Genomic DNA, 20,942 nt, shown 5'->3' with positions numbered 1-20,942 from the left:
GAACCCAAAACCAGAATTTTCAACAAGAGTCATAATTTCAACCAAGAAAGATTTGTCAGTAAAGAGAGAAAAAAAATGCAATCAAATTGTTGAATTTTCTACCTTTCCGATAGAACTTTCAAACTGGGGAAAAACGAATTCTTAAGGAAGTACCCCCGGTACGTTGCACGGCATTTGAGAGAACGCTTCGAATTGTTATTGACTCACATGGTCACAGTCATAAGTTTGGCAACGTGGCGTGTGAGGACGCGTGTTTTTCGAAATTCGCGCATAAACTAGAGCACGTGGAATGGATGCGACATTGCCAAACCTTCAGTTCACTGACGTCAGTCATACATTTACGGTATAAATAATTATTGTTCTATTCTTATATGTTCTGAATGATACTTTTCAAAGCATATATGGATTTCGGATGACATCCCGTGCAGAAATCGCCCGATTTCAAACTTAATACCGATCTGGCCCCGATAGGATTTCCCGATCTGGCCCTGATCGGTAGAACCGTGTGGCCCATACCTGGACCCGACCGGGCCAGACCGATTTCCTACTAAAACGCCATCTCCATGCGCTCGAAGAACTAGTGCCTCTTGTTTTTTTCTGGTAGTGCAGTGAATTTTGTATACATAATACTCGTTTAAAATATTCTAGCAATGTTTATAAATGCATAAGGCGAGTAAGCCACGTGTTCAGAGGCACCAAACACCAGTCAGTAGACCTCGAAACCTGTGCGAGGAAGATGAGAGTAAGTAATTACACTCTGCGGGCTCATTGAAACCTAACCTCAAATAAATTAAAAATTAATTAAATTGTTTGACGTAAAATTAATATATTTACCATCAAATGAGTCAAATATTATTATATGATGAAATTGATTAAGTTCTTTTGTTTTCAACTATTATTAAAGAACTCAAGGTTTTTCGATTTAATATAGAGTTAGAATCATCAAATCTATTGACAAGAAATGAATTGCAGTATGCACAAAATTGTAATGTTTTTAAATTATAAGAGTAAAATAAGTGATGAAATCGATTATGTTATTGATACTTTGAATCTGTATTAATAATAAATTTAATACAGAAATACATTAAGGACAAATTTTCATAACATTCCAGCAAGAACTAGTTACTCAACTGCGCATGCGTCGCATTTGACATCTAATTGGTTTCGCGCGAAGTTTAAAATGATAAACGAATTTCTTTTTCTTTTTTTTATAAACAATGCAATTTCAACTTACAAAAATGTCCTTTAGGTCGAAATGAATTGATAATAATAAAAATTAATTAAATGCATTTTCTGTAAATAATATTTAAAACAACCAGAAATATTTCATTCAAAAACTTTCAATTTTATTTAAAAGTTGTTGGTCTATATTTCTTCTTAACCGATTTAAAAAAATGAAACGATCTAATAAATGATGGCCCAATTTTTTAGCAAAAAAATGATCTACAACCACCTTCTTGAATTTTTCAAGAAGTAATGCAATTTACAGAAAATTGAATTTATTTGCAGTAAAATGTTAATAGATCGTAAATCACAGCTTATTTCCCGATGATTTTCTTTGGAAGCATTCGAAAATAAAAATTGTTGCTTAAAATATTTCTGGTTATCATCCATTTTTTTCATACAAAACAAACCCTTTCCTCGAAACTGATACCATCCACAATAATTTTACGATATTCAAAAGTATAATTCAATTTTGTATCCTGAAACCTTTTCTTTTCGTGTCTCCCGTGCAGAAATCGCCCGATTACAAACGTAATACCGATCCGGCCCTGATCGGATTTCCTGATCTGGCCCTGGTCAGTAGAACTCTGTGGCCCATACCTGGGCCCGAACGGGCTAAACCGATTTCCTACTAAAACACCATCTCCATGCGCTCGCAGAACTAGTGCTGCTTGATTTTTTCTGATAGTGAAGTGAAATTTGTATACAAACTACTCGTTTATAATATTCTAGCAATGATTAAAAATGCATAAGGCGAGTAAGCCACGTGTTCGGAGGCACCAGACACCAGTCAGTAAACCTCGAAAGCTGTGCGAGGAAGATGAGAGTAAGTAATTACAGTCTGCGGGCAAATTGAAACCTAACCTCAAATAAATTAATAATTAATTAAATTGTTTTAGGTAAAATTAGTATATTTACCATTAGATGAGTCAAATATTATGTGATGAAATTGATCGAGTTCTTTTATTTTCAATTATTATTAAAGAACTCAAGGTTCTTCGATTTAATGTAGAGTTCGAATTATCAAATCTGTTGACAAAAAATGAATTGCAGTATGCACAAAATTATGTTTTTAGATTATAAGAGTAAAATATGTGATACCTTCGATTATGTTATTGAAACTTTGATTCTGTATTAATAATAAATTTATTACAGAAATACGTTAAGGACAAATTTTCACAACATTCCAACAAGAGCCAGTTACTCAACTGCGCATGTGTCGCATTCGGCATCTAATTGGTTTCGCGCGAAGTTTAAAATGATAAAAAAAGTTTTTTTCTTTTTCATTATAAACAATGACACTTTAACTTATAAAAACGTCCATTAGGTCGAAATTAAATAAAGTAATAAAACTTAATTAATAGTAATAAAAATTAATTAAATGCATATTCTGTGAATAATATTTAAAATAACCAGAAATATTTAATTCAAAACTTTTCATTTTTGTTTAAAAGTTGTTTGGTCTATATTTCTTCTTAATCGATAAAAAAAAATAAAACGATCTAATAAATGATAGCGCAATTTTTTGGCGAAAAAATTATCCACAACAATTGACAGAAAATTGAATTTATTTACAGTAAAATGTTAATAAATCGTAGATCGTAGGTCATTTCCCGTTGATTTTCTTTGGAAGCATTCGAAAATGTCAAGTTATAGGGAATCTTTTTGCGAAAAAACTTTTTCTAATTTGTTAAAAAGTTTTATAGACATTTTTTTTCAAGAAATTAAAATTCTTATTTAAAATATTCCTGGTTATCATCCACTTTTTTCATAAATAACAAAACTCTTTCTCGAAACTGATACCATCCACAATACTTTTACGTTTTTCAAAAATATAATTAAATTTTGTATTCTGAAACCTTTTCTTTTCGTGCCTGTAGTACTTTAATTTTAACTTAAAATAACTTAATAGGAAATTCAAAATATTAAGGTGGCCTTCGAAAGGAAAGGACCATTCGTTACTTTCGAGTTTACTTATATTAAATCTCCAATTGTGTGATTCATGAATGGATTATAATAAGACTCATCGTGTACCGATCGGGTTCCGATCGGGTTTCCCAATCGGGTGCCCCGACCTGGCCCCGATCTGGGCGCGTGTTTCGTCCGCGGCCTGGCCCTGATCGGGACCCGACCTGGACTGGTCTGGCCCTGATCGGGGCCAGGCCGCGATTTCTGCACGGGTGTCACCAAAATATCCAATGATTTCAATAAAGAAAAAGTATTCAGTTAATATAGTACTGCCAAGTTTTCAAAAGAAAAAGGCAAATTTTCTACAAAACAGTTGAATTTTCAACCCGAAAATATGGGTTTTCCGCCAAAAGGATCATTTTCAAACGAAAAAGACGAATTTTCAACGAAATAGTTGTATTTCCAAAAAGAAAATATTAATTTTCAACAAAAAATGGAATAATTAAATTTACACTTAAAAAAATCAATTTTCAACTAACAAGTATCTATTTCCAATCTAGAGTTGAATTTTCAACCAAAAGAAGACGGCTTCTCAACGATAAATGTAATGGTTGAATTTTTAACTAAAAATTATCAATTTTCTTCCAAAATAATCTAAAATTTCAACAAAATAGTTAAATCTTCAAACAATAGAATTAATTTTAAACAAAGTAGTTGAATTTTCGACCAAGAAAAATATGACTTTTTAACAAAATAGATATAATTCAAACAAAATAATTATATTTATAACCAAATAGAAGTAGGAGAAAATGTGTGAAGAAATCAAAAGATTGTGGGCTCAACATTATTACAAATAAAAATCTCACTTTAAATATTTTAAGGCATTCCACTGTCTTTTTGAAGACGCCCAATCGATTGGTGAAACTGGTTAAAGGAGTAACCGTGGGAAAGGAGAAGGAGTAGAACGAATTGACCCCCAGGTATGTTGTGAGGCCAGACAGGAAGGCCATGGTTTGGAATTTCGTACTTCCGGTGCCCGCATGCTTGGGCGGCTGTTCCGGTATTCCATAAAATTTAAATATGTCACTCACAAATAAAACTGTTAATTCAAAGGAGTCGTAAAGTTATTACAATATAATTAAGCCATCTAACTGTAAAAAATAAAATGAGGGAATCAAAAGCAGCCTAGCTCATAACCTTTTGCTAACTATCCTATATTCTTAGCATATAGTAAAATTCTCGCACTCAAAATTTACCGATACAATTTTTTGAACATTTTAAGAATTAAAATGGCAAATAAATTCTCAAATCACAACGCAACAATAAATTTTGTTATAATCTACATAATATGCTTAATTATCGAGAATCTTGCAAGACTTTAATATTTTCAGTTTTCCTAAAACAAAATCTCATTATTATAAACTTAAAATCACTAAAATAATATTTAAAAGCTTTTCAAGCTATCTTAGAACAGAAAAGAGAAGATTTTAACCAAGGGTTTTTTTTAACTTGCGCGAAAGATTCTACAGGCTTTAATAAATTGTAAGACGGTTTGCAAAGCTTTTAAGAATTATTTTAATTTTTTGAGGGTTAATAAAAATGAGATTTGGTCCAAAAAACTGAAAATATTGAAATCTTACAAGATTTAAAAAAATTGATCATATTATGAATTTTTTAACTTATTTTTGCTACGCGGATATAAGGAACCCCAAAATTAAACTTTTCAGTGCTACGCTGTGTTTTATTTCTAATTTTACATTTTTTACGACCCATCCTAATGCATATTTCATCTCTCTTTACAAGAAATTTAGTATTTTAATAAAAGTTTTTATAAATTCTATCTTCAGTCATTTTTCTTTGATAATATTGAACCACTTGCAAGACCCCGCCAGAAAAAGAAAAATAATCCCTTGAGGAATTATGTATTTTTTATGTTTCGCTTCAAATTTAATTAACTTTCAAGTGCAACTTTCTCGCATATGGTCTTTGTCGTTTTAAACGACTAAACTGCACTTCCATCAACTTTCGCAATTAGAGTTTTTCTCCTTTGTAATCTCAATTCTTAAGCAAGATATTACTCATAAAAATGCTCAGACATATAAATTAAAAAGTTAGCGCGAAGATTTGTGCATTTGAAGTAATCAAAACTAAACTGCAAATTAAAGCAGACCAAACTGAACTCTAAAAAATTTTCAACTTTCCAAAGTAAATCTTAAAAAAAAGTTTAGTTTAAAAAACTTTTAAGCCGATCATTTAATAATGATCAAATTATAATAGAAATCTTGTAATTTCAATAGACTTAATTATAAGGCCTTCAAACATTGTCTCACAATAAAACATTGAAAATAATAAATTCTAAATTTTATAAACATTAGTTTTTTATACAAACTAAAGTTAGCCACATTTATCGCTGGAGAAAATTCCCGGGTTTTTAATTTTGTTCAAGGTCATACGAATAAAAATAGTTTTTTGGTAACTGCACACTTTAGATTCTTAAATGCTCTTGAAACAGGGAACATAGCGTGGGTTTTCATCAAAAACGAGGGCCAATTTGAATGGTTTAGAAATAGTTAACTTTTTAATCAAATAATTAAATTTTAACCAAATAGTTGAATTTTCAACCAAATGGTCAAAGTTTCAAACAAACAAAAAATCAACTTCAAGCAAAAACCTCGCCAAAAACAGTTTTATTTTCAACCAAGCAGTTGAATTTTTAAGTCGAAAAGGCAACTTATCAGAAGAGAATTAAATTATCAACCGAAAACGGTACATTTTCAATAAAAAATATAATTTTCAACAGAGTAATTAAATGATTGAAAAAAAAGGTTTACCCAACAAAGATGAATTGTCCACCAAAAAGGGTAAGTTCTAACACAAACAGGTATTTTCAATCCAGAAGATGAATTTTCTATCCAAAAGACAACTGTTCATTAAAAAAGGTGATTTTTCGACCAAAATTGAGGATTCTTGAAACAAAATAATGGAAATTTTAGTCATTTAGTTGAATTTTCAACCTACAATGAAAAATTTTGAACCAAATGGTAGCCTTTTCAAACAAAAAAGATTATAATTCATCCACAAAGAGCTGCATTTGTAACCAATTAGTTGAAATTTAAAAAAAAAAGAAAAGAATTTTCCTTAAAAGAGTTACATTTTTTACCAAGTAGTTTCATTTTCCAAATAGAAATTAATTTTAAGCCAAAAAGTTAGGTTTACAACCAAATAGTTGAAATGTTAACTAAATAGTTGAATTGGCAGTCAAGAAAGATTAATTTTCTGTCTAAACAAGCGAATTGTTAATTATCAAAATTGTCCAATTTTTAACCAGAGATGAATTGTCAACCAAATAGTTGAATTTTCAACAAAAACAAATTACTGATCAGCCAAACAGTTGCAATTTACAACCAAATAGTTGAACTCGTCAGCAAAGAGAGGAATTTTCAACAAAATAGTTATATTTTTAAGTAAAAAGTTTAATTTTCAAACGTTAAATGCAAATTTTCGACCAAAAATGAAATATTAACATTTTCAGTTAAAACAATTAATTTTTATTAAAAAAAAAAAACTTTCAACTAAATAGTTGAATTTTCAACCAAATTATCCCGAAAGGAATACGGCTTGATGGTATAATAATTAAATTTTTTCTACCCAATAACTGAATTATCAACAACAATAAATTAATTATCGACCAAACAGTTGCATTTACAACCACATAATTGAACTTTTCATGAAAGGGACGAATTTTCAACAAAATAGTTAAATTATCAAATGTAAAAGATAAACGTTCGACCAAAAATGAAGTACTTACATTTACAGCTACAAAATGAATTTTTAATTTCAGAAATGAACTTTCAAGAAAATAGTTGAATAGCCAAAAAACAGATGAACTTTCAACAAAATAATGAACTTTTTAACCAACTACTTAAGGTTTTCAGCAAAAAGGCGCATTTTTAACCTATCAGTTGAATTTCAACGAAAAAATATGACTTCGACCAAAAGAGATGAATTTTCCATCCAAACAGTGCAGTCTAAAACTATAATTTAATATATTGATTTTTCTGACTCGAAAAATATTTTTTGAGACTAACTACGTTTTATTATGCGCTGCTGTTGAAATAAAAACAACCTATTATTTTATCAACTCCAAGGGTTTTTGACTCGAAAATTAAACAAAATTCCCGGTCCACGTAAAAAATTATCAGCCCAGTGAACCACCTTGATTTAAGTTTAGTTTTTTTTTCCTACTGAATAGGAAAGTGGAAATAATAAACAAAAAGTCGTCAGCTGCCAACAACCTGATGCCGGAGGAAAGTGAAGGTTTCTTACAAGAATTACGCTCTCTTGGCCTTTCATAATAAAATTACCATTGCACCGAAGTGTATGCAATGTCACTGCAACAAATTTTCTCGACAACCTTTGTTCAATTCACACGGAGTCCTTGCACTCACTTGCACTCGGTAGCCGTTTCGCATTCAAGGCCATAATCGCCCGATAGATATAGGATAAGAAATAGGGGAACTGTGTGTGCTTTACGTGTTTTTTTTTCACGTCGGAATGGAAAGCCATCATTATTTTCACCCCAAAGCACCTGGCAACGGCCGATCGGCGCCATTCAGGAGTTCAGAATACGAGACTCAATAAAAAGATACAGACTACAGATACTACAGATAAAGTTTGACCAGAAACCCCATACTGTTTGATTACAAGAAAACAGTTTAAGCTTCAATTTCTCGCAACGAATGAGAAACTGATAAGCATCCAGAATCGGCAATGTTGATAAGCTGATTAATAATTGTTATCGTCACTCTTTATCAATAAAAAAACAAGTTCTTGATTAAAGTTTCAAACTTATCTGATAAAACGCCTTTGTATTTGCTTTAGGAGCATCCATAGGTCTCCTTCAATAGGAAGACATTTTTTTAAATAATAGTTACGAGATATTATTATTAACTATACTCAGGGTGGCCACAAAACTTCATTTTAAAAATTCCCTTACTTTTCCTTACTTGTTAATATTCCAAGAGCAGAATTTTAATCTTGCAAAATATGTAATATAGCATCTTTTATAAACGGAATAAAACAATTTAAATTCAAATTAAAAAATGTCAAATTTATTTATTGAAACCATAAAAGATGAGTTTTCTGCCACAAAAGATGATTTTTCAATCACAAAGGACAACTTTTCGACAAAATAGATTAGTTTTTGACAAAAAAAGATGAGTTTTCAATAAAATCGTTTAACGTCCAACACAATAATTTAATTTTCTACAAAATAGTCGAATTTTCAACAAATTCAATTAATTTTTAACCTATACTTGAATGTTTGACCAAACAAAATGACTTTTTAACAAAATACTGCAATTTTTCAAATAAATAATTATACTTTCAACAAATTAGTCGAATTTTTAACCAACACTGGGACTTTCAACACAAAGAGTTGTATTTTTCAACAAAAAGATGAATTCGCAACGAAAAACATAATATTTGATATTTCAACAACCAAAAAACCACCATTTTTTATAAATAAGTTCAACTTTTCATGCGAGTTAAATAATCAAGAAAATCATAACATTTTCGCCAGAACAGTTGAATTTTTCACAATATAGTTGAATTTCCAACCTACAAAGATAATTTACAACAAAAAAGATTAATTTTCTAGCAAGAAAGATGAATTTTCCAGAAATTAATAAAAATTTTCAGCAGAACTATTTTTTAAACAAAATAATTATATTTTTACTTGACCTACAGGAATGAATGTTTAACCAAGCAAATTCATTTTTAACAAAATAGATCAATTTGCAAACCGAAAGTTATATTTTTAATTTGAAAAAAAATGTTTTCAACCAAAAAGATGAATATTCAATCAAGAAGATTAATTTTTTACAAAGAAAAAAAAACGAATCTGTCACTAAAATTATGAATCTTCAACCAGAAAAAAGGAATTTTGAACTCAGAAGTTAAAGCTTTTAATCCTGAGGTAAAATTTTTAACCCAAAAATGGAAATTTTAAACCAAAGACCAAAAAAAGAAGAACTTTTAATCAAAATAGTCTATTCATTCACCAAAGGAAATTAACTTTCAATCAAACGGTTGTATTTTTAAACAACAAATATGAAAATTTGATCAAAAGATGAATTTTAAACCGAAAAGATGAATATAAAAAAGTTGAATTTTCAACACCGAAATATGAATTGTGAAACAAAAAGTGGAAATAAAATAGTTGAATTTTCAAACCTAAACGAGTAAAATTCAACAAACCAGTTGAATTTTGAACCAGAAAGAGTAACTTTGAACAAAATTGTTGAATTTTCACCCAAATAATAAAAGTAACTTAAATATAATCGACAGTATGAAGATACTACAAAAAAATACAAAGCAAATATGTAAATAATTAACAAGAATATTATTCTCAGTATTATACAAGGGCGGGTGGCCGCAAACTTCATTTTCAAAATTCCCTAACTTTTCCTAGACCAATTTTTCACTTACCCTGACCATTATTATTCAAAGACCAAAATTTTAACCTTGCAACATTTTTAACATAGAATCTTTTACAAACGTGATCAAAAATTTTTAAAGTTAAAATAAGTTTCAAATCTATTATCCCCGACAGTTATTCAAAGTGCCTATTATAGAACTTCAGAAAAAAAATGTAATCCGTGGCCTTCTCTGATCAATAAAATTCCCTTACTTTTTCCTCATTTCCAGATTTACCCTGACCTACGTCCACCCTGATAATTTCCCTCGATCACTCGAGTCATTCAACCCGTTCAACTTGCGTTCAGAGTAAACTTCTCTTTATGTCATGAGAGTAGCTATATACAATATATACACAGGATAACTTGTTAACGAACTCTTATTCATTCCCACATACCACAGAAAAGTCAATGTAGTAACTACATGGCGAGACAATCCGACCTACTCCAAATCTCATTTGATTATCTGGTTTCCCAAATAATTAGAAAACTATTCTACTTTTAATTCCCCAGGCCAATCTCGTCACCACGCAGGGGAAACAATTTCAAATAGAGTCACTCTAATAACGAGGGTGGCGGCAGTTCAGGGAAAAGTCAGATTTTTTAACAGCAGAAAAAATGCCGAAAGTTAATGTGATTACTTAAAATTAAATATTTTTTTTATTTGTTTGCATGAGGGAACTCGAGATTTGTTCAGGTAAAAATGGAAGGGGTAGTTTTTTTTGTTTTAAATATTATTATAGGGTCGGGAATATAATTGGGGGTTTTACTAAATTTTTATTTGAAGTGATAAAACCTGAACTGCAAATTAAAGCATTCAAAGTGGAACTCTTGAATTTTTAACTTTTCAAAATAAAAGTTTAAACATTTTTGTAATTCAAACACTCACTCATTGAGCTAAAAAATATCAGCTTTTAATACTTTTCAATCAAACAATATTAAATTAAATGAAGTTGAACAGTAAAATTTACCGTCATAAGCTTTTATAAATTATACAGTTCAAAGATTTAGATTCTGTTAAAAAAATATAAAACCACACATACATTTTTTAAATTATAACATTTGAAGCTTTTAAAAATGAAAATTTTAAATTATTTTTGGATTTTTTTAATAGTTCAAAATATTTTTTTTAATCATCCGAATTTTTCCTTAAAAAATCCTACAAAATTTAAAAAATTGCATTAAAATTTTCCAGAGCCTGTTTTAACCATTTTCGAAAGTTTTTGAAATCTTTGTCTGAAATTAAATTTTTCAAAATAAAAAATCACCTTCACTTTTCCTGGGACTCTTAAGAAAATAATTGTTATTCTTATAAAATCTTACACAATTCTTTTTAAAAATATCAACTTTTTTATCGAAATTTGCAAAAATCATCTTTTTGTTTTAAATTATTAAAAATAATTTCCAATTTTAAATTATTTCTAAATCTTTTAAAATCTTCTAAATATCTTTCAATTTTTTCTAAATTAATAATTGTACAATTGATATTTATACATTTAAATTCAACAATTTGACGTACAGATTAAATTTTTTAAATAGAATAATTAAAACTGTAACCTTCAAAATTTAAATTTACCTCTTTGAAGTTTTAACGAGTCTAGGCTTTCTATTTCAAAATACTCAGTTTAAAATTGTTTATTGTTGAACATTTGATTTATAACTGCTCGTTTTAAAAGAACAGTGAAATATACTTTTTTTGAATGTACGCTTAAAAATGAAGATCTAAAATAGAAAATTTTTAAAGTAAACGATTTTAGAATTACACACTGTAAATTCAAATATATCATAAATGGAAAAATTAACAATTGATTGGAAAGATTAGTCTTTTAAAAATTTGAAAAAGTCTCGGTCAAAAAAAAAGGTTTAAAATAAAAATATCACTTTAGTCACTTTCCTTCTTGCTTTCCTTTTAATAAATCAACCGATGGGGAAACCACTATCGAATTAAGGTCTATATCTGTATTTGAATTTTCCTGAATACTTTTGATAGATTTCAATAATTTAACGGGATTTAAGAATATTTTAAAGGATTTTAAATATTTTAGGATGTATTTAAAACATTCCCAGAAATTTTCAAGGGATTACAATTTTTTAAGGAACTTCTAAGGATTTGAATAATTTTTAAATAAATTGCATGAGTGCTTAAAAATTATTAGAAGATACAGGACGATTGCTATAAGACCTATACAGTTTTATATTTTAAATGATTCCAAGAAATTTAATCAAATTTCCGACGAGTTCAATTATTTTAAAAAGGGTTTTTAACTAATTTTTCAGGATTTCGGGAAATATCAGATATCATGTGATTCCAGAGGATTTTATAGTATTTTGCTGGACTTTAGAGAATTCATTCACAAGAATTGAGGGAGTTCAAAGATTTTTTAATATTTCAAGCTTTTTCAAACAATTTCACAGAATTTTAATTATTGAAGGATATATTTCAAAAGATTCCAATATATTTTCGATTGCCATTTTAAACCATTGTGATGGTTGTAAAAATATTGTAAAGCATTTTAAATACTTTAGGGTATTTAAAAAGATTCTTAGGAATTTTAAATTGATTTCAGTAATTTTATAGGATGTAAAAAACTAAAGTATTTTAAGGTATTTTAAAAGATTCCAAGGGATTTTTAATTAAGTTCAGTAATTTAATGATATGTCAAAGGATTTTAAATATTTTTGAGTTTGCTGTACATGATTCTAAGATATTGAAAAAAAATTGAATAATTCTAGAAATTTCCAAGGATTTTAAGGAATTAAAAAATGCCATGCGGTTGTAAAAAATTTCTTAGAATTTCGGAAGATACATATGAAACGATTAAGATATAAGATTTCCGAGAAATTGAATGATTTTAAGAGATTTTAATAGCTCTGAAGGTATTTTAATACGTTTTCCAGGAATTCAGGAAATATCAGATTTCATACAATTTCGCAGGATTTTATAATATATTTCAAAGACTTTATTTAAAAAATGTGACGGATTCTTAAATGTTTGTTGGAATTCATTTTAATTGATTCAGAATTTTCTTGATTTTTTTAAATGCTGTTGAATTCTTCTAAATTCGTTCAATTCCACAAAATTAAATGGATTTTTTTTTTTAGTTTTTGTTACGTCATCCTAAAGTCTTCAAACTCACCTGGAATTCTTAGACGTTTTATAAAATTCTATTAAATTCCCTTGAATTTTTTAAAACTTATTTCGAACTCACTGAGTGAATATCGCAATTTACTGCTAATCAAACATAAATAAAAAAATAAATATCCTCACTTTAAGGAAAAGCTAATAAACGAGAAGTAAGCATGGAGAAACGTAGACAAAAAAAAGCTTTTGAAGTTGACGTTATTTTCAAGGAAAATCTCGAGGAATTGTATAAATATATGTCCATATCTTTTGAATATTGTTATAATAATGATAAATACGGGATAATTTTAAACATCAAAGGCCTGAAGTAAAACTACTTGGATTAGAAACAATAAAATAGGATTATCTCTGAACTGAATTATATTTGTTATCAAAAGCGAGGGAAAAAGTTGTCATCTTTTGTGGAAGTAGCCTTTTGTTTATTACTGGCTGAACGACATTCAATTATGGCTTGGTTAAAGAAGCACTTCTGCTGTGGACAGACCAGTGGAGACGAGTAATTTCATGCACAAGCGGCGAGTAAACTTCTTTAAAGAGATTTTAACAGTTCACCCAAGCAGAAAACCCTAATAGGGACTTACACACCGATGATCACTTAAGCGATTAGAAAATGCAAACTGAAACAAAAAGTCTGAAACTGGACGGCCGCACGTTTTGAAAATTCCCTGATTTTTCCCAAAGTGATTTTTTATTTTCTGAGAATAAAAGTGACTAATATTCATTAATAATGTGACTACCTAATTCTCTTTTGAATTTAAAATAATTAAAAATTAAATGTTGAATTCAAAAGAATTGGAAGAAAAATTCTAAAAAATTTCATTGATTTCAGTAAAATTAGATTTAATGTAGCAAAATTCAAGGAAAATGAGAAGAATTTGATGATATTCGTCAAATTTCATGGCGAATTAAAAAAAATCAAGGTCAGTTTAAAAGGCTTCAGAACAAATTAAATAAATATTTTTAAAAAAGTGCAACAAAATCTATTTAATTGCGTGAATTTAATAAAATTCAAGTGAATTATAAAAAATGCAAAGAATTTAAAGTGAATTCAAAATAAATTCAAATAAATTGCAAAAAATCTTTTAAACCATACAAAATTTTTAATTACTGAAATCAATTTAATATACCTTGAAATCTTGTCAAAGTCGCTGAGATAACTTAAATTCTTTGAAATCTTTTCAAAGCTTTTGAAAATTCCTGGGAATTTTTTTAATTACCCTGCAAGCTTTATATTGCTTTATATTGAAATCTATTACAAGTACCCAAAAATACGCAATTTTTTTAAATACCCTAAACGCTTTATAATAATTTAGAAGCACTTTAAATTATTGAAGTCTATTTATTAACAGTAACTATCAAAGCACTATCAAATTCTTTGGAATTTTTAAAAATACCCTAAAATCTATAAGATTCTTCGAAATCCCTTCAAAATATGAAAATTGGTGATAAAAAAGTCTTTGAATTTTTTAAAATAGCCGAAAATATTTCAAAATCTATTACAATTTTTGTAAATTCTTTAAACATCATTAAAATCTTATAAAATTAACTGTAATTACATTAATTAAATCTGATGGTATTTTCTGAAATCCTGGAAAATTTTCCAAATGCCTTTAGAGCTTTGAAAGAAATCCACTGAAATCATCAGAAATCTTATCAAATCCCTTGAAATTTACAAAAATACCTTCATACCTTACAGATCCTATAAAATCGTTCCATAGCTTCCGAAATTATATCAAATTGTTTAAGGACCCATGCAAACTTCTTTAATTCTTTAAAATCAATAAAATCCTTTGAAATCGCTTGAATTTTTCAAAATCTCTTGAATATTTCTTTGAAGTTTTTTTAAATACACTAAAAGGGGGCTAAATCCTTTAAAGTCTTTTGAAAAGCCTTCAAACTTCTTAAAGCTCTTAACAATTTCTTGGAATTAAAAAAAAAAGCCGAAAATCATTGAAACCCTTGGAAATCTTCCCATCACTTGCAAATGCATTGGTATACCTTCAGATTATTGAAATATACTCAAAATTCCTTGGAATCTTTTAAAATACACTACACTATTTCAAATCCTTTAAAATCCCTTGAAACTTTATAATGCTCTTGAAAATGTCATGCAATTATTAAAAATACCCAGAATATTTTAAATCCCTTCAAAATATTAAAATCTGTTAAAAAATAATGCACCTGAAGTTTTGAACGTTCAAATGAACGAAATATACTTTCTCAATTATATTTTATTCAGAAATATTGTTTCTACTAACAAATAAAAATATGCTTTATAAGTTCCATTTATAATTGCATAAATATCACTGTAATGAATCAATATTTTAAAATTTTTTATAGTTTACAAAGCAATTAATAAAAAATTTCGTTCATTTGAACGTTCAGAACTTCAAGTACATAAAAATGCGCTAAAGTATTTACACAATTCAATAGTGGTCAACCCATGAATTAATTTATTGAAAGAAAATTGACTAAAGTGAGCTTTTCATTTTAAAAAGTGACTAACTTTTGACATTTTTATCGAATTCCCGACATCCCTGATTTCCAGGTTTACCCAGACACCGATAAACCAATGACGATCTAGATCAACAGGAGCAAATTTAAACTCAATATAACTTATGATTACAAAAACACAAAAGGCGAAAAAATTATACATTTTTCCCTGAGTAGTACAATTGATTATCTGCCAATGAAGAATATCTATTTAATTAAAGTAAAACGGATTGCACAAAATTAATTATTCATTTAGAAAGCCAGTTAGAAGATCAAGGTCTCACCAAGGTCTGCGGATTAGATTCCTTATACATTCAAATTAACTGAATAATAATAGTGTTAAATAACATTTCTGTGAAAATAGGATTAGATTAGATAATTAGGTTGGTACTATGTATATCTGGTTTCCGGTGGTAAACCGGAATCATTTGTTAGAACTGATCAGAATTAAAGTGACAATCATAGATTGAAATTAAATAATCTTGTCGTGCTAGAATCTTTTTAAAGGGGTTAATAAACAAAACTTTGGTTGGAAAATTATTTTTTAGATGAGAATAACTTAGTCACTAATTCCATTTTGGAGTAATTAAATATACTCTAACTGGATCTCATAAGCCAACACATTTAAGGCAGTTGTTGTGCCAAAAATCAGGTCTTTATTATAATTATTTTAACAATATTTTTTGTAATTGAACTATATCCTACTGTTCCTTGAAAATCAAGCTCTACAAATCTACTTTTCCCAATTGTATTAAATTTTAGTCATATTGGAAACAGAAATTCAAATATTTTTCAGCAACTGAAAAGAAGCGGCAATAAGAAAAAATTCAACTGAAAAAATGGTTAAAATCAACGTTTTTATCACTTTTAATTTTTCTCATTAAAAACCATGTTTTTTATTTGAAATTGTGTCACCAGTAATATTATTTTGATTCTTAAAATCATAAAAAATATGATTTTCAGAGATCTGATTTTTGGCACGCTAACTACTTCAATTTATTATCAAGCCTTTTCTCGTTTATCAATAAAAATACCGAGCTGTTGATGAAAGCAGTTTGTTATCTCAGCGCTTGATATCACCAACATTTCTTTCAACACAGCAAATTTATCTTCCACTTAGTAATTAAAGATCCTGACTTTAAAAAGTTCGACATCTCCGGTCAGGAACTTAAGATATACAAATTATTCCAGGTCTAAATAGCCCAAAATGCTCTCTAAACAGGAGGAGAATAGGTTGATTTTTTACGAAAATCGCAGAATGAATTCTTTGAAATAAAATTAATGTATAGGTATCAGGGTATAGGTTTTATGTTGAATTCAATATGGATATTGAATTTTTAACTAAAACATGATAAAAATGTTAGAAATTAAAAAATATTCCTCTTCTAAATCAGAAAAAAATTAAAACAAAAATGTTATCCATTTCAACTTGATAAAAATCCTTTTAAAAAGTACCTCTTTTAATTCAGAAAATTTTTAAATGATAATTTGCTCTCTTCCAACTCAATAAAAATGTTAAAAATAAAACTAACCCTCTTCTAATTCAGAAAAAATATTGTAACCCGAAATGTCCTCCTTTGAAACTGAATAAAAATGTTAAAAATAAAAAATGGTGTTCCGGAAGGGGTAAGAGAATGAAACTTTTTTCATTATCTTTTGACGTCATATGTAACGGTTCTAAAGCATAATATTTTAGGTCTGGAAGTTAGAATGAAACTTTTTTTTAGTACCTTCGGGCATAAAATGGTACTATTATGAAGCATAATATTTTAGGTCTGGAATTTGGGAAATTTTTTTACATTTTTTATTAACTTAAGGGTTGAAAACGGGGGTGTTCTGGAAGGGTTAGATGAATTAAACTTTTTTTATTATCTTTAGACTTCATATGAAACCATTCTAAAGTATAAAATTTTAGATCTGACAGGGTATTTCAAAAAATTTATTTGGATTTTTTATAATCTTGGGGCTTGAAAACGAGGGTGTTCCGGAAGAGATAGGGTAATGAAATTTTTTTGTATCTTGGGACATCAACTGGAACGATTCTGAAGCATAAAATTTTAGGCCTGGAACTTGGATCATTTATTATAATTTTTTTTAGGGGTTGAAATAGGATGTGTTCCTGGAGAGACAGGGGTGCGGTACTTTTATTACTTTATTTTATTACTAAATAATCTTATAATCGACCCTAACATTTTAGGTCTAAAAGTTCTGTCATTGTTCAAGTTTTTTTCGATACTTAGGGGTTGAATTGGGGTGTGTTCCGGAGGTACTAGAGGGGTGAAACTTTTGCGGGTACCTTCGGTCATCAAATAGGGCTATTTAGAACTTTCAAATTTTAGGTCTCGCGAAATTTTTTTTCTGTAAATTCGTTTGTTTTTAAACGTTGCAAACTTCAGGGAGGTGTTCTAATACATACAAAAAAAGAAAAAATCTTCCCTTTAACTCTATACAAATTTTAAAAAGAATAATTCCATTTTCTAATACAGAACAAAATAAATAAAATTTAATTTCTTGCAACTCAATAAAATTGTCAACAAGAAAAGGATCTCTTCCAATTCAGAAAAAATTGAAAACCAAAATTTCCTCCCTTCAAACGCGATGAAAATCTTACATATAGATATAATATCCCTCTGCCAATTTAATATCTTCAATTTGTATTCATGTTTCAAAATCTTTAACAAAAACAAGAATTTTAAAACCAAAAAGATGAGTTTTCCACCAAAAAGGAAAACTTTTCAACAACATACATCAATTTTCGATTTAAAAGATCAATTTTCATGCAAAAATAGAATAGGTACATTTTTATTTCGAAAAAATAAATTTTAAAGAAAATAGTTGAATTTAAAACCAATGAGATGAATATTTAACCAAAAATAGAAGTTAAATTTTCAACCAGAAAAACAAAATAAATATCCAACGAAATGGTTACATTTTTAACTAAACAGACGCATTTTTAACTAATATTATTATATTCCTATAAAAAAATATACATTTTCAGATAAAGAAAGTCTTTAAAGTAAATTGACAAATTTTCAACTGAAGAAGATAATTTTTCAACGAAAAAAAGAATAGTTAAATTTTTATCAAAAAATAAATAAATTTTGAACAAACATTAAAAAACGAATTTTCAACAAAACCGTTAAATTTTCAAACAATGAAATAAATTTTTAACCAAAAATAGAATAGCAGTTAAATTTTCAGTTCAAAAAGTAAATAATTAAAAAAAAAACTTAAATTTTATACAAAAACAAAGCGTTTTCAACTAAAATGATCCTTAACCAAATCGCTGAATTTTCAATTGAAGAATATAAAGTTTTAACCAGAAACAGAATAGTTAAATTTTCAGTAAAAATATTCCTAACAAGAGAAAACGAAATTTCAACAAAGTAGGTTAATTTTCAACCAAAAAAAGGAACATTTAACCAAAAATACAATAGTTAGATTTTCAGTATAAAATATGAATTGTTAACCATCAAAATTAATTTATAACTAAACACTGGAATTTTCAACAACATAGTTAAACTTTCAAAACATTGAATGCATTTTTGATGAACATATAATACTTAAATTTGAAGTTAAAAAATAATAACAATTTTTCACAAAATAGTTAAATTTAGAAAAAAGTGCGGTTTCCATAAAAATGATGAACCATCTAACAAAAAAATAAATCGAATTTTCAACGAAAAATGTAATAATTGATATAGTATCAACAAACAAAATTAATTTTAAATCTAAAACTGTCGAATTTAATAAACAAAAAAGGACGAATTTTCATTAAAGCAGTTGAATTTTCGACCAAGATAGATGTCGATTTAACAAAATAGTTAGATTATCAACAAAATAATTAAATTTTCAACTAAACTGTAGAATTTTTAACCAAAAGGGATGAATTGCGAAACAAAAATATAATTGTATCTAATTTAATATTAATTTTTAACGAGGAGAAGATGATTTCCTTACAAAAAAGAAAATTCTATCAAATTTTATATCCAAAAAGACGAGTCTTAAACAAAGTTGTTAAGTTTACGATCAAAAAAGATTGTTTGAATAAAAAACAGATAAATTCTCAAACGAAAATTATTATATTGGATATTGCAACCAGAAAAGAATTTTATTGTAAATAAAACCCAGTTTGAATTTAACCAAAAGGCTGAATTTTCTCAGAAAAACAGTTAAATCCTCAACTAAAACAGCTTAATTTTCAACCGAACAGTCGCATTTTTAACCAAATAAGATCAAATTTCTACCAAAAGAGTTGAATTTCTAAGACAATAGACCAACTTCTCCTAAAAAAGAACGTTTTTTTAAACAAAATTGTTGAACTTTCAACAAAATAATAAAATTAACTTCAAATTCATTTTATCGTCAAAATCCCTGACTTTCTGTAATTCAGACCTTTAGCACCCCTGTAAACTGCCTGATTTTATCCTTTTCAAAGTTAGTAACTGAACCTAAGATTGAAAAAATAGAAATCGAACTTTATTAATAAAATAATATCATGTGATCTGAAATTTTTAATATTTCAAGCGAGATGACAGATTTTTAATGATCTTCTAAAAATGTGTAAAATTCCCGATCAAACTGTCATTTCCCCATTTTCCCCGGTCTCGTGGCTATCCTGAAAAAAACATAAAATATTTTGATGCTATAATGAATAAACTCACCGAGTCGAAGTTCCCCGAAGTTACCACAGCCAATCTTCTTCCCGACTCTGAAGTTGGGACCGACCATGAGCATGTTCCCGGAGGAGGTAACGCCGTGCCTGGAGGAGTGCATGTTGTTGCTGCCCCGGGATGCCCTTTTGAGGTCACGATCAGCACCCTCCTCTTTTCCTCGACCGTCCCTGCTGTCCCTTTTCTGCATATTAATCCCTTATCGAGTCTCCTGCCTAATAAATAAATATCTATAAGACAGTCTCACGAAAAAAAAATGAATCGTCAAACTCGTCCGGTCGAATTAAAACGCGAATTCACTTAATTTTACTCCAAAAAAAGGAGGTTAGAATGCACTTCCTCAAACCCTACTCTACTTTTATCCTATATTTATTATACTTCTATCACTTTTTTACAAACTCGGAAGATCACGTTCCACGAACTACTTTCAGAGGATCAATCCCCATTTTCCGGGAATTTTGAGGCTACCGGTGAAAATTTCGATTTGTACACTCGACACACGCACAGGTCACAATAATTTCAATGGCTACTGTGTCGCGTGTCAGTGTCACACAGGTAAAATTGGTAAAATAGATCGGACCAGTCCATCGCTTTTGGCCACTTTTCACTCTCCCGGAACACTTTTCCGCACTCTTGCACTACCAGGAAGACCCTAGTCACTGCCCTGCACATTCCCGGGGTCCTCTTCGCCGCACAGAGGACGACAGAATAAAACCTCCATTATAGCTCATCGACAGGGAGTGATCGTCGTCCCGCCGTCCCCGTCGATCCGCCGACCGAGTCTACTAAAAAGATTACCGAGACCCGGAACCACTTCTTAAGAGGCTCAAACTTTTTCAAATCCGATCCACCGCGACATTAAACTTGGCTATCTTTTTTCCACTTGGAGACAGGCTGCGGGATCCTGTCTCGTCCCTCGCGCTCGGCGGACATTCGACATCAAAGATTTCCTCGCCTCGCGACAGGGTTGCCAACTCAACTTTTGAGGTTATGCTTCACTTTCAGTGCAATTCGTGCGAAAAGGAA

At 29.0% G+C, this 20,942-nt stretch overlaps 1 protein-coding gene across 1 annotated transcript in view; it reads right to left on the bottom strand.

The window, feature by feature from the left end:
• Window positions 1-20,942, bottom strand: part of LOC117171790 (casein kinase I) — a 179,803-nt gene extending 158,861 nt beyond the window's left edge. The window contains exon 1 of the mRNA XM_033359400.1: window positions 19,908-20,942. Within this exon, the coding sequence (XP_033215291.1) occupies window positions 19,908-20,106 (199 nt within the window). The 5' untranslated portion in view covers window positions 20,107-20,942. The remainder of the gene's footprint in view (window positions 1-19,907) is intronic.

This window comes from Belonocnema kinseyi, chromosome 4, assembly GCF_010883055.1.
Source record: "Belonocnema kinseyi isolate 2016_QV_RU_SX_M_011 chromosome 4, B_treatae_v1, whole genome shotgun sequence".
Lineage (NCBI taxonomy): Eukaryota > Metazoa > Arthropoda > Insecta > Hymenoptera > Cynipidae > Belonocnema > Belonocnema kinseyi.
Note: the sequence above shows the minus strand (reverse complement) of the source record. Positions and strands in the feature narration are given on the sequence as shown.